The 15,519-nt window shown below is 40.2% G+C and overlaps 1 protein-coding gene across 7 annotated transcripts in view; it reads right to left on the bottom strand.

Moving 5' to 3' along the window:
• Nucleotides 1-15,519, bottom strand: part of SNX24 (sorting nexin 24) — a 176,041-nt gene that overhangs the window by 8,445 nt on the left and 152,077 nt on the right. For 5 of the 7 annotated variants that reach the window (XM_082380733.1, XM_082380732.1, XM_082380729.1 and 2 more), the window contains 5 exons: nt 12,861-12,955; nt 11,437-11,469; nt 10,854-10,918; nt 5,404-5,467; nt 20-59 (listed from right to left, as the gene is read on the bottom strand). In XM_082380733.1, coding sequence (XP_082236859.1) covers nt 20-59; nt 5,404-5,467; nt 10,854-10,918; nt 11,437-11,469; nt 12,861-12,955 — 297 coding nt within the window. Of the gene's footprint in view, nt 1-19; nt 60-2,967; nt 3,616-3,977; nt 5,468-10,853; nt 10,919-11,436; nt 11,470-12,860; nt 12,956-15,519 lie in introns of those variants that run through there. The other 2 variants (XM_082380734.1, XM_082380735.1) reach the window with 2 other exon arrangements.

Below are 15,519 nucleotides of genomic sequence, written 5' to 3'. Positions count from 1 at the left end.
CTCACACAAAAGTAAATACCTCTTCACCCTCATCACCAATCCAGACCGTCACTCTGCATCTGTATGGACAGAAAACATAAATGTTGCAGAATTTTCTGTTTTGAGTTAGTGTCTGCTACTTCCCTGGGTTTCTGCTGCTGAATTCAAAATCTATAATTATCATCAAGGATGAAAACCAAAACAAAGCCAAGATGAAAGTGATTGCTTTGAAGCTGAGTAGAGAGACTGGAGAAGATAGTCCTAATCACTGAACTCTACATCCAATTCAGTTAAATGGAAAGACATTCCCTAGTAAATGGCCAAAAATTTCAGAAAACAAGGATTTTGTCTCTATTCTTTATTTGTTTAAAAAAAAAATTATTTATTATTTTTGGCTGCATGGGGTCTTCGTTGCTGCGCATGAGCTTTCTCTAGTTGCAAGTGGGGGCTGCTCTGTTGCAGTGTGAGGGCTTCTCATTGCGGTGGCTTCTCTTGTTGCAGAGCACAGGCTCTAGGTGCACAGGCTTCAGTAGTTGTGGCACGTGGGCTTCAGTCGTTGTGGCTCGCGGGCTCTAGAGCGCAGGCTCAGTAGTTGTGGCGCACGGGCTTAGTTGCTCCGCGGCATGTGGGATCTTCCGGGACCAGGGCTCGAACCTGTGTCCCCTGCATTGGCAGGCAGATTCTTAACCACTGCACCACCAGGGAAGCCCTCTATTTTTAGATAACTAATACCATGCCTTAGTGCAGCGAGAAATCTCAAATGCATTTCACTGAATGAGTGGATGAGTAAATGAATATATATTCACATAGGGTGTCTATTGAAACCACTACCCAAACTTGTCTGTCATCCTTGCTGCTTCTTCAAAGAGTCCTGCTATAGACTGTTTGTGTCTGCTCCCCCCACCCCCTCCTAATTCATATAGTGAAAACTAACCTCCTATGTGATGATGTTTGGGGGTGGGGCTTTTGGGAGGTGATTAGGGATTAGTGTCCTTATGACAGAGGCCCCATAGAGATCCCTGGTGCCTTTCCCGCCATGTCAGGACACAGTGAAAAAGAGAGCCCCTTACCAGACACCAAATGTGCCAGTGCCCTGATCTTGCAATTCCCAGACTCCAGAACTGTGAGAAATAAATGTTTGTTGTTTATAAGCCACCCAATCTATGGTATTTTTGCTACAGCAGCCAGAATGGACTAAGACAAGTCCCTCTTCCCCATGGCCACATGCAATACTCTGAGAGTTGAATTGCTCTTCTTTTCATAGTAGACTCTGCAGGAGGTAGGAAAGCCAATAATCACCAAAGAAGGGGAGTTCATAAACCATCTCTCACATCCCTCAAACAGTGGTTCCTAACCTATGTGTGTATCAGAATCAACTGAGAAGTTTCTCTAAGTACCCAAGGACAGACCCCAGCCCAGATTTATTGATTCAGAGTTTTAGGTGATTCTGATGCACATCTCTGGTTTAGAACTATTGTTTTAGAATCTCAGAGGTTGCCAGGGATACGAGAATAGCACCTGGTATGTTTGCCCAAACTCCTCCTGCATCCTAGACAAATATCACTAATTGGTTGCTATACTCTTACTCACTGAGCCTGTATTCACTCAAAATCCTTTTCTTTAAAAAGCTTTTTTAAAAAATTGCAGTAAAATTACACGACATAAAATTTACCATTTTTTACGTGTATAGTTCAGAGGCATTAAGTACACTCACACTGTTGTGCAACCATCATCATCCATCTTCAGAACTTTCGCATCTTCCCCAGCTGAAACCCACTGAACGCTAATCCCCATTTTCCCCTCCCCCAAGCCCCTGGCAACCACCACTCTATTTTCCGTTTCCATTAGTTTGACTATTCTAGGTACCTCAAATAATTGGAATCATACAGTAGTCATCCTTTTGTGACTGGCTTATTTCACTTGGCATGTCTTCAAGATTTATCCATGTTGTAGCAGGTGTCAGAATTTCCTTCCTTTTTAAGGCTGAATAATCCACTGTATGTATAGACCACATTTTAACCATTCATCCATCAGTGGACACTTGGATTGCTTCCACCTTTTGGTTGTGAATAATGCTGTCAAAAACTTGGGTGTAGAAATAACTGTTCGAGTCCCTGCTTTCACTTCTTTTGGGTATATATCCAGAAGTGGAATTGCTAAATCATGTGGCAATTTTACGTTTAATTTTTTTAAGAACTGCCATACCATTTTCCACAGAGGCTGCACTATTTTACTTCCTCCCAGCAATGTATAAAGGTTTCAAAGTCTTCACATCCTTGTCAACACTTGTTATTTTCTGCTTTCTTTGGATAGTATCCACTCAAATCCGTGTGTCAGAATCCTTACCTGAGTGCTTTATGAGCCATTATCAATTGATCAGAGTTGACAAATGAGATGAAAGCCACTTGTTATTCCTAAACTGTGATCATGAGATTTCTATACTTTTCAAAGTGAAATGACCGAAGAATTTACCATGTGGGGATAGTCACAGTGTTATTGGTGCCATTTGTATACATGGCCCGCCGTTTGAAATGGGGGAGAGGAGGAAGACACCAGGAGAAAGGACACCAGGGCTGCCATATGCAAATTGGCCAGGTGATGGAGGTTAGGCCTGAGAAAGACTCTGCATACAACAGCAACTGGGGGACATTCTGAGATCAGCCCCAGGCAAACCATCAAATCCAAGAACTGGGGGATAAGGGAGTGTGAGGGCTGTCCCCATATCCTGGCTTAAGCGGTAAGAGGATTTCTTTTCCTCTTTTTTATTCTGTTTTCTTCCCTCTACTCTTTACTTCTTTATTGTCTATGAATCCATGCTTTGAAATATCCATGTTTCATAAAAAAGGGGGAACGGAATATATGTACACTAAATATACATTATTTGCTTGCATGTGGATGAAATATCTCTGGAAGTATACATGTAAACCAAGAACAGTGGTTGTCTCTGGGAGGGGAACTGGGAATCTAGGAGACAGGATGGGAGAAGACTTTTCTTTTTATATATCCTTTCATATGTTTTTATTAAAATTTTGACTGTGGAAATACATTCCAACCTCTTTCCAATGTGCATTTCTGAGGTGCTGAGACCAGAAAGTTCCAACTCCTTCCCAGACTCCCTTGAAGCTGGGGATCAAGAATAAGGTTCTGCCAATTGCATGTGCTTTCATGAGCTGTAAGAGTAAAAGATGGAAGTGGGTGAATACCATCTTCCTGCTGCTTTAGGCTGCGGTTGTTGACAAGCAAAGTCATGGGCGTTGAGAGGCAACTGTGGTGTAGGTGGTGACAGCTGAACACTTTGTTCTAGTGCCCAGTCGCCAGTTTCCTGGGTGCTGCCATGAAGTAGTCAGGGTGGTAAGTTACCTCCTGATCCTACGTGCTGATCCCTGGATCGAAGCTACATGTGCTGTTTTTGACTTCAATACCTTCAGTAGCAGCCTCCCAGCTACCTGAATTCCTGCTAAAGGCAGAGGCTGTAGCTCCCCTGGCAGGCGGGTATTGGAAAATTGCTGGAGCATTCTGGAAGTCGTGCCTAGAGACCCACCAGGAGTTCATTCCCCTCATCCTTCCAAAAGATTCTGTAAGCACTGCTTCTTATTATTCCATTCTGCTTAAAATACCTATTGTGGTTTCTATTTCCTGCAATGGAATTGAAATGGAATATTAAACATTTAAATAAAAATTAGAAATGAAAGTCATCACTAAAAAAAAAAAATCAATTCTCAAAAAAGAGTAGTAGTGCCACCAAAGTTCTTGAGTAGTGTGCTACCAAAGATTCTTGGGCTTTATCTTTTTTAAAAACCCTTACTATCTTGGTAAATCAACTACTTAATGAGTACCTATTGGCTTAATAGATGAGGTAATTTAACAGTTACCTTGTCAGATTAGAAATAAATGTCTATATGAATATGTGAGAAGGTTTGTGTGTGTGTGTGTATAAAGAGACAAGACACAATTTGTGTTTCCAATAAAATCCTGGCAGTAGAAGACATATCCAAACATTTCTTGTTCTTCGTTTTTATTTAACTCAAAATAGCTAATAACAAAAACATTTAAAAAAAATCTCCAACACTTGACTATTCAGTCATTTTTGGTTGATGACACTTGATTATTTAGTTCTTGCTTATTTCCAGCATGTAGTAACACATCTATCATAAATAAATCTCTAAGAGTCTGCAGCAAGCTTTAAACCTGTATATTTAGATCCTAATCAACAACCATGATTTAATTATTAGTTTTATATCTAAATATTTTTCTCCCACACAGAAGCTTATTAACTAATAACCATAAATAGGCTAGCTATTAACTGGTTTTCAAGGAAATGTCCAAATATGGCACATATATACAGGCTGCATATATGCTTTTATCCTTTACTACTCAAAATCTGAATGTCTGTAAGATATACAGTGGAGTTATATCATAAACACATTTAATTTAATTCAGTACATGAGATCAGTGAAAAGGAAATGATAAGGAATAAGGAAAATAACAATCAATCTGGCAATTATACCACCTATTCAATGAATGGATGCCCTCGAGTAAACCAAGATGAGTGTTGTCAATCTGGTGTTCCCTCAGTTATCTTGCAAGGCTAAGTATCATTCTAGTGTTCAAAGTTATGTGTTTTTTTCTACAAAATAGCCCCTAAACACCAACAACTTCAACGGAAGAAACAGTTACCTCTTCCAACACCGGAGGAAAAACTGGCTGTCGTGGATGGAGATTTCCAATATGGCACCATTCTAAAGGGCTTTCAAGGATAATCTGGAGACCCCATTTTATCTTATGTGCCGACATTAGAAGCTAACCCCTGGATATGACGCAGCTCCACTGTAATGTAAATTAAAATACCATGATTTTAAAAGTGCCCTAATTTTGTCAGTATAATTTCATTTCCAGTTTAGTGCCTTCCTCACATTTAGCACAGTGTGTTTCTGTGATGCTCTCCTGGTGCCAGCACTTCAGAATGTTATCCATCACTGGCTGAGAAAAATCTCATGATGAAAAGATTAGTGTGTCATAAAATCTGAACAAAAAAGCTACCAAAGTTGATCAGTCTCACTATGATTCGGGATAAGATTTTCAATTAGCAAATGGTGTGACTGAAGCAGAGAGTAACTGTTTTGCTACACTCGGAGCTCCCAAAGATCTTCTTTAGCTTTCTTTTCCTGGGTTTCTAAATTGGCAGCTACATTCTACTTCTTAAACACTTGGCCTTAACCTCAGCACCGCCCTGGTTCAGTTTCTATTTTTAAAAGCACCATTCTAATGGAAATGTCCCTGCTCTGAATTAAGCTGCGGCTGTGAATTTTACCACTAGCGAGAGCCATTATGTCATAGAGTTTAGGTTAATTTGGTAGGTATCGATTTCCTTGACTACGACTTCGAAACTTGCTTCAGCTTCTTCTAGCCATGGAGGATTTCTACCTGGGCTGTAGATGAGGGTAAAATATCCCATGGAGAACTCCTTCAATAACCACATTTGGAAAATCTGAAAAACAAAAGTAAAACTGCTTTTCTTATGTACATCAATAAAACATACGTGCATCTCGTAGAACGTAACAAGGTAAGGCCTAGGCATAACTCAGGGATCTGCATCACCATACAGTTTGCCCTTGTTTCGGATGTGCCATCAGTCACGCTGCTTCGGCCTCGAGCCACTTGAGTGTACCACGAGGCGCTGCAGGAATGCACGGCCAGATTTGTAGCTTATTGATTTAAGGGATGTTCTAATGGTTACTGCTGCTAGGCCCCAGCTCTTTATCTGAATGTTTTCTCCCAAGGAAGATGGATTACACTGGCAATTCAATTTCTAACAAAATCTCAATATACTTGAAGGAATTCCAAGATTTCTACTGGGAATACGTTGCTGCAGTTTTTCCGTTGTGGTTTACAGTGGCGTTTAGTCCAAGTTGTCTTGTGTATGCTTGTTCTATTATACTAGCTTCTAGAGAGCAGGAGGACAGGGGCCTGCCTTCCTAACGTAAAAGGGCCGATTCCTGACAAAAGCCACACTTGCCAAACTTGAAAAGATCAGCTACATTTTTATAGGAAATGCAAAGGAAATTCAGAGGTGTATGTTACGTTGTATCTCAGTTTAGTTATCACAGCAGGTAAAATAGGAACAGATAACTTGAACAGGAGAACCAATCTACCACATGGTTCAGAATTTTCATTTATAAACTTCAGTCTGCACATAATTATATCTAGGATTTAAATAAGTATAGTTATTATATAAGGAAATTAAGTGGCCCAATACTTTGAGCTTCCAAATAATATGTTCACTGATTGATTCAACCTCTACAGAGTACCTACTACATAAAACCACTTACAAGGGGATTGGACCTCATCAGGCTCTTGGAGGAGAGGGCTCAGGAGAGGGAGCTGACCAGGTGGAAAGTCTGTGGCAGGCGGGAGCCTGAGGCTAAGTGTAGCAAGAGGAGTGGCCGTAAGGGCAGGGGGGCAATTCAAGCCTGGTAAGAATGGACAGGAATTCTGGCTTTATCTGGAAAGCAATGAGAAGCTACTGAGGGATTTCAAGCAGAGTGAGACAGCAATGAATTGCTTTGAAAAGATGACTGTGGCTGCCATTCAGAGAGCGACTGGAGCGAGTTCAGAGTGGTGATGGATTCGATGGTACTAGTGAGGGATTTCATAACACTACCTACTTAGCAGGCTGCTGTAAAAATTGATGAATGAAACAAAGTGCTTGGACCTGAACTTGGCACATGGTAAGTACCAGCTATTATCACATACCAAGCACTGCCTAATTACTGGGAATGTAAGTAAGTAACAGTGTCTGCCATGGAACTTATATGCTAGTCAGGGAGACAAGTGAATAAACAAACAAAATGTGTTTTTAAAATATCTCCAATACGCAAGTACTCAATTACTTTTGGTTGATGACACTCACTTGATTTCTTAATGTTTGCTTCTACCCAACATGAAGTCACGTAATTTTTAATAAATCATATCTTTAAAAGTTTGCAGTGGACTTATACCTACATACTTAGATCCCGATCAAAAGCAATGACTCAGCTAAGTTAATTTTAATTCTAAACACGTTTCTCACACGCAGACGTGTATTGATACCAATAGCCATAAATGAAGCTGTTGATTAATTTTCAATAAAATGCTCAAATTAGACATATTACATGCATCAGCATATATGCATTTATCCTTTACCACTCAAAATATAAGAGTCTGCTTAAGGTTAGTGAAATTATATCATAAGCTTATTTAGTGTAAACATTTTGATTCAAATCAGTAAGTTCAGCAAAAAGGACAAAAAGGAAAATAACACAATACTTTGGGTAATTCTACAGCACTCTAATAGGTCAAGCAGTGGTTTAAAGGCAAGGAGAAAAAATAAAGCAGGGCACGGGTCCAGAGAGTGACAGGGGACGGGAAGGTGAAGGAGGACCGCTGTGCAAAGATGCCATTTGAGTGAAGTGCTGTAGCAGCCAGCTGTGAGGGTGTCTGGAGGAAGAGCAGTCCCACAGAGGGAACAGAGCATGCCCAGGCCCTGTGCCCACTGTCCAACAAGCGCTAAGCATACGCTAGATGCTGGAGATTAAGAGGGTGAAGGCGACAGGAAGAGAGAGAGAGAGGAGGCAACACAATTTGTGATCATTGTTCTAAAGGAAGCAAATAGGGCGCTCTGAGAAAAGTGAATGGAATAGAGATATTTTATAATGAGGTCCACCAACTAGTAACTGATGAGATAATCAGAGGTCTTTTTTTTTTTTTCTCATCTGTTACAGTTTACTCCACTCTAAACTGGATTTTGGCTTCATTACGTGTATCATTTGATATAATGTCCATCACTGCTTAAATTACTCAGAAAACTGCCCTTGCCTTTGCTTCCCTTTGAGAGGTGATGAGAAGGAATGTGATTTGGGAAAAGTTTTGTTGTTATTTTTGTTGGTTTTCATTTATTTTTATAAACATTTATTGTGAAGCTTAAAAAAAAAAGTAAGGGGGTGGAGGGGCTCTTGGAGGCTACTTGAAAGGAGAGCCAGCAAAGGCTCCCTGAAGCTGCACCTGAAAGAGGAGAGGGCCAACAATGTGTGAGGACAAGAGGGTTCGAGGAGGAGGAAACAGCAAGTGCCCTGCGGGGAAAGAGTTCAGCGCATCTGAGGCCCAGAAAGAACTGCAGTGTGACTGCACCAGAGTGTGTGAGGGGGTCCCGGCAGACACGTGGGCCAGGGCCAGCCCACGGGGGACCTTGTCAACCACGGTGAGAGTCTGCGGCTCACAGAGAGGGTTGGGATGGAAAAATAGTGTTGTGACTCAGCTGTATACTCAAGGCCATCAAGGCCACAGCAAGGAGACTGTTCCAAAGAAAGTAAAATGAGAAGAGCAGAGGGTCTAGGTCAGCCTTCAGGAGAGTTGCCAGAGCCTGGAAGAAAAGCAGAAAGGTGGGAAAGCCAAGGGGAGATGGTGTTTGAAGGAGGGGAAAGTGGTCACCAGTGGCTAAAGTTAATGAGAGGTCAAGGAGGAGGAATGACAAAAGTCCACGGAGTTTAGCCACCTTGCAGTCGCTGGGGACCTGAGCCAAAGTTATTTTGAATTCCCCAGAAAACTCAAAACGGAGGCCAAAAAGCATATGCTAAGAGAATAATGTTTTATTTTTAGCATTTTGTAAGAGGATAGTGTTTAACTGTCAGAATTTTAAAGACAGACACTCCTCTGATTTTTATGGGTGTCAGTGTATCTGTGAAGGTACTTCCAGATTCTGTACCTGGAACAGAAACCTCAACATTTTGTTAAGAGGCCTTATAACACGAACATGTGATGCAAGTAAAATTTATCTTTAAATTAAATGCTAAAGAGTTGCAAGAATGTATCACTAGTATAATACTTCTAAGTCAATAGGAATCTGATTTATGAGATGGGCTCAGCCAAAGTTCCACGAAAGGAGATGTAGCGGCTGGCTCTCTCATACCTCGTCCCGTCCTTTACATCAAATTCATGATTGACCTTTACTCTCAAGGAGGAATCCCCTTTCTGTACAAGTTGTTCAGCTACATCAATATTCTACCAATGATCCATACTTCTTATTCTTTCTAACACCAGACATTCGCCCCTGAGGCTCTTTCCCAGAAAGTTCTTCCCGTTCTTCATGGTCAAGCCAAGTGCATAGCACATGCTGCTTAAGAAGCTGGATGAATCAGATTTAAGGATCATAAAATATCTGCCCTCTTCCAGAAAGCACCCTGGCTACTCCAGTCCACAGTGATCGTTCTACTCTCTACACTTTTATAGGAATTTCAGTCAAATGCTTAAAATATCTGAGTAGAAACAATACCTGGAGAAAGTACTTGTGGAACCATTTTTAAAAGCTAGTAAGAATACTTCATAAAACACTGCCCCATACAGAGTGAAGTAAGTCAGAAAGAGAAAAACAAATATCATATATTAACGCATATATGTGGAACCTAGAAAAATGGTACAGATGAACCGGTTTGCAGAGCAGAAATTGAGACACAGATGTAGAGAACAAACGTATGGACACCAAGGGGGGAAAGCGGCGGTGGGTGGAGGTGGTGGTGTGATGAATTGGGAGATTGGGATTGACATGTATACACTGATGTGTATAAAATTGATGACTAATAAGAACCTGCTGTATTAAAAAAAAAAAAGAAGTTCATTTGGTTGAAAAAAAAAAAACCACTGCCCACTTAATCTAGACTAGGTTACATCATGAATATTTGTTAAATGTAACATCTTGTTAACATAATATCAACTAACACACCAGGCATATTTGTTACACATGGGAAGCAAATGTTAAAGAAAGGGGATTATTCCTCACTGAAGGGATTTTATAGAGAAAATACTACGAGACCATACTCGTGTGTGGTCGTATAGCAAAGGCAGCTTTCTTCTAGAATGGTCCCTCAACAGAGCGGGGCTGTGTCCTAGTCGGCCTTCTTTAAACTGATAGCTAAGTGGGTGATCTGAGCACACAAGCATCCCTGCCACAGAGAGCAGTCCCCTCTCTCTTGCTGGTGATAAGGTTTTATTGTCAGAATGTAGGAATGGTGTCCACAGATAATTTATCTATTGCTATTTAGCTGCTATGCTATTTAGTTACTCTCAGAAACAAAGGCTGAAAATTCACTACATGCAAAGAGCACAGAAGGAGAGATTAGGCAAAAAGGGATCCACCCACCAGACCCGTGAGACTGGGCAAATCAGGGACCTCCCTGAGCCCCAGTTTGCTCAGGAGCGAATGATGATACCTGCCCTGCCTATTTCATAAGGTTTTTAAGGAAATTAAATGAGCTAGTGTCTGAGAATGTACTCATGAAGAGCTGCGTATCAGAACACTTTGAGAGGGACTCTGAATAATTTAAATTTCTTGGCACAAAGAAAGGACTCGGGCTAAAATACCGAATTACATTTACGCTTAAATTAATTCATTATACTTAAAGATACAACTTTTAAAAATGTGTATCTGACTGTCAAAGATGCTGTAATCTAAATGGAAATGGAGATACGCATGCAATGTATATACACAGCTTTTGGAAAGAAGCATTTTAAAAAAGGAGCAGAACCTTGGATTCAAACCCTAGATAAAAACCAGCAGAGGCCAAAATAACACCACCTCCAAAATTAAGGACAATAAATACCTTTCCCTCTTATGACTCTAATTCAAAACAGCCTGGCAAGAGAGAAAGAAAAATTACATTTCCTCCTGAAAGGCCTGCCCCAATTAAAATTCTGAATGTCTCTTACACCAAGAGCACTGGTTTATTGGCAGATTATTAAGCCCTGGACCAATGTCACTCTGTTAGACCTGTATTAAAAACGTGGTTTATGTGGTGCAGGGTCAGATCAGTAAAGAGCTGTTAGCAGATGACAGGTTTGATTACCGCTGGCTGCAGGCAAGACGTATGGATCCCTGAGGAACAGCAGCACCGGCTGGTGGGACAGTTTGCTGGAAAGGTCAAGAACAGGCATGTCAGCACCAGGGGACGACGGTAAACAGAAAACACTACAAACTAGCTTTGAGGGGATCAAACTGCTGTGCGGGGACATCTCAAGGTTTATGTATCTAACGGTGGGGGTGAATAATAGCAAGCAGAGCTGGAGGAACAAACCAGCAGTGCGCTCATCTTCTAAACATGTCTTTGTGGAATTCGAAGCAGATATACAATTTATACCATAAATCACTGCTGCAAAGTGATTTTTTTTTAAATCTTGTAGTACGATTATTGATGAAATGTATTCTTATTACTTGTATGAAATAATGTAGGACTTTATTCCTCTAGCCTTAAATAGAATGGTTACTTCTGTGACTTCCCATCAAATATTTATCATCTTAAAATCAATTTTCTAGCAAAGGTTTTCAAGAAAATCTTGACTTGAAACAATTAGATGATGGTAATTAAATGTTTAACAAAACCTTAGTCCTATTCTTGGCTTGTATAACTCCTGACTGGTGTTTGTTCTTACCTTGACTCTTCAGATTCTGTCTCATCAAAAGATCTAAATTTTTTTTTTAAAAAAGGAAAGAAGACCATAAAAGTTGGGTCAGTATTTATGTCAACAAAGGAAGTAACAGCCAGTATTCTTAGAGCTCTGAATTGGGAGACATTTTGAAAAGAGACTTAGGTATCTTCACAGAGTCACAGTATCTTCACAGAGTCACAGCGTGTCTGATGCCTCATTCTAAGGAACCCTAAGGCTGCAATATTCTTGAATTTCAATTTTCCTGGAGATCACTCGGAAATCCTATGGTTTTGCTTTTGGACTTATATAACGGAGAAAAGATTTCACTCATTTCATTCCCACTATCTCTTCTTAAAAAATACACAACCACATATGAAGCCCAACCTCCCAGCGAATGCACCAAGTTGGAACAGGAAGCACTGACTAGGCATATGACTTGGCGCGTGCGGTGTACGATTCTTGTTCTGGGGTGACTGAAAAGTGGCCCCGAGTACACACTGCTGGCGAGGGAGCCGTGACAGGTGTTAGCCTCTCATCCAGTGGATGGCTGGGTTTTAACACAACTTTGGGTGTGGTTGGCTTGAACATCTTGTAGTTAGTGTGGGTCATTCAGGCAGGTCTGGAGGCAGCAAGAAAATGGATAGAACCCTCTCCCCAACTTGGATCTGCAGAGAGTTTGTGGTGACGTGGTTCTTTGTAAATAGATTTAACATGTAAGAGATGTTGCCGACTGCCTTCGGAGGCCAGATCAACACAGGTGCCCAGAGCTGGGCGACTGGCTTGTTTCAGAGTTAATTATTCAGAAGAACTTTTCCCAGTTGCTGCTGATATCAGATGTCTGGTTTCTTGGTAGAGAGGGATTAGCATCTGCAGCCCCCCATTTAGAAGTTCCTGAGGGAGAGGCAGCAGGACAGTGGGGAAAGAGCTTACGCCAAAGGCCTGGGCTCTGCCAGCTACAAGGCAAGAGATCTTAGGAAAGGCACTTTATTCCTGTGTCTCAGTTCGCTCAACTCTAAAATGAAGCGAGTTGGATAAAATCACTTCTAAGATCATTTACAGCTTTAAAATTATATGAATAAATGTGCCAAGGGGATATAGACTTTGCACAAGTATTCACAAATAAACATTAGTCTCTAAACAAGCTATCTAGATTTATAATTCCCATCATGTAACATCATTCCATATAAAAGTATAATTTAAAAAGTCAATTCTTCAAGTTTAAACCTGAATTAATGAGTGTTGGTCGCTTGGCCACAAGACTCAGGAGCAATTCCTTTGCCTACAAGCAGGGGGCGAGCGAGTGCTGTCCCAAGCCAAAGGAATGGGTGTGGCCAGGTCGGCCCTCCACACCACCCGTGTTATTTGTTAGGCCAATAAGTGATTGAAAAGTACTTAAGATACATGTCCAAAAGGTAAACAACTCTTACCCACAGCTCTCTGCCTTTGGTAGAGAGGGCAAATGTCGCACATTTAGGAAATCAAGGAACAGTTTGGGAAGTTCTTCATTTTCTAGAATGACAGCCTGTGAAAGCAGAAAACAATTAGAAAGTGAAGTCTGCTAGGCAATCAATCAAATAAACTATTTTGAAAAGTCATAATCATCCATCAAAGTTCTTACCAGCATTATTACCCAAAAGCAAAATTACCCATCTCACCCACCAAGAATTTAGGCCAACACACACGTTATTCAGTGTCAGCAAATGCTCCATTTTATCTATTCTTTCACCCAAGCAGCATTTACGGAGCATCTACTATATATACTTCAGATGCTGACGGGGGGCAAGACAGCCAAGCACCAGGTAGACACAGTTCCTGCCTTCATGGAGGTTCTAATCCAGAATTAGTATTTTAAAAACCTGGGAACATCAATAATACTGCTAAGATAGTTACATCAAGTTTTCCTTATTTAGTGTAAAGTGATCTGAAATTGTGTGTGTGTGTGTGTGTGTGTGTGTGTGTGTGTGTGTGTCTACCTACAAGAAACCACTACTGTTCAGGAAATACTATACATGGCTTTTTTAACTGGAAGATTTAGTCAAGATCCTTCAGCTAACATCTGTTTCAGCAATAGGATCAACTGACATTTATTGCTATTTGGACAGCTCCACTTAAAGGGTCAGTAACAGTTTTGCCACTAAGTGTAAATCAGTGTATATGATGAAAAAAAAAAAATCTATAGAGTTCTGCCATTTAGGGAGCTCTGCTAAATAGCTGCCATAATGGCATAACCATGTCAGTTCTCAGATATCCAAATTATGCAATTTCAAGGAGAAATCTAATAGAGAACTATAAGAGTGCATTTTCATATATATTTATATTTGAAAGAGTCTGCCAGAGAAATGATTGCATATTTGCTGCCCCCCCCCCTTTTTTTTACAAAGACCATGGGAAAAGCATCAGACATTGTGCAATAATCTCTAAAATTAATGTAACTATTCTTAATGGTCATTTTTATAATTTACCATGACTTTTTTTCCCCCCCAGTAAGTACATATTGTTTAAAAAACAATTAGAATTGATAGACATATATACACTACCAAATGTAAAATAGATAGCTATTGGGAAGCAGCCACATAGCACAGGGAGATCAGCAAGGTGCTTTGTGACCAGCTAGAAGGGTGGGATAGGGAGGGTGGGAGGGAGGGAGACGCAAGAGGGAAGAGATATGGGGATATAGGTATATGTATAACTGATTCACTTTGTTATAAAGCAGAAACTAACACACCATTGTAAAGCAATTATACTCCAATAAAAATGTTTAAAAAAAACCAAAGAAAAACAAAAAAAAACCCAATGAGAATTGATGCTGAAATGTCATTCACACAGCTGATCAGGAACAGCTATGCAAGGTGATGCAAAAGATACATAACACATGAAAAAGGTCAAATTGTGTGTTTCTTGTATACACATAATTCTATATAATGTATTGTTTTTAGCCATAATTTACTTCTGGAGCTGCCCCATTTCTCACCATGTTTTGGAATTCTGTTACCCAGTTCAGGACATATAAATGGAATAAGCTACTACAGAGATCACCAGTGCTAGCACACTGACCTCTGTACTACACTAGTGCTCAACTGTCCTGCTGTTCAGGCCCTGGAGAGGGGTAATCTGGAGATCCAGCCTTGTCTGGGGCTCTTACTATTCCTTACATGGTCATTGTACCCACTGAAGTTTAAGAAATAAAAAAGAGGAAAATAAAGATATTTGGGGTAATACTTTATTCATTAAACAAATATTTACGGAGCACCTATTATGTTAGGCACTGGGATATGGCAGTGAATACTACAGGTCAATAGAATGTGGGCTGGTGGAGAAAATTAGTGATAGACAAGTAAACACACACATAAGTTAAACTTGCCTTAGAATACAGTGACACAGAATCTGCACTCTCTAAATGCCTTCGCATCCATCCCTCATCTTTCTAAAATGTTTACTTTTTTCTTGATTATAAAGTAGAAAAATGAAAAATTCATAAAATGGAGAGGAAAAAAAACCCCTATCTAGGGGCATTCTTCCATTACTATTTCTGTTTCTTTCCTTCAATTCATTTGGCTTTCATCTAAATTTTTATCTATCCGAGAATATTTTTGGAGTGCCCAGAAGGTCATTATTTCAGTGCCCAAAATCAAAGGTTCTAGGAACCATGATACATATGAAGTTCCAAGGAATTTTTTTTGCCATAGTACAAGTTGCAATGATTATTGGCTTGTACTTGTAGATATCTATTTAAGAGGATAATACCTATTTGAATAATAAAGCTTAATGTTGTAACAAATACAGAGCTGTTCACCCTGGCAATAGTTTTAATTACGTGAACAAGTGGTAGCTTTCAGATTAAAAAAAAACAGGGGAGGGGGTAACCATTATTATCTCCACCCCCATCTTTTAAAATAAATTAAATCAATAACAAGTGTGGGACACTTTTAATGACCTGAACTACTTAATTTCCAGGATCTTTAGACATGTCATCCATCACTGCAGTATGGAGGAAGACATCTCTTGAGTGTTCGGGGGGGTTACTTTCGTTTTATTAATGCAAGATTTAGGGAATTTTAACAAGGTGAATTGTTTATTTGCCTTGAC

This window comes from Balaenoptera borealis, assembly GCF_965194805.1.
Source record: "Balaenoptera borealis genome assembly, chromosome: 2".
Lineage (NCBI taxonomy): Eukaryota > Metazoa > Chordata > Mammalia > Artiodactyla > Balaenopteridae > Balaenoptera > Balaenoptera borealis.
The sequence above is the reverse complement of the archived record's forward strand: the minus strand, read 5'-3'. Positions and strand labels throughout refer to the sequence as shown.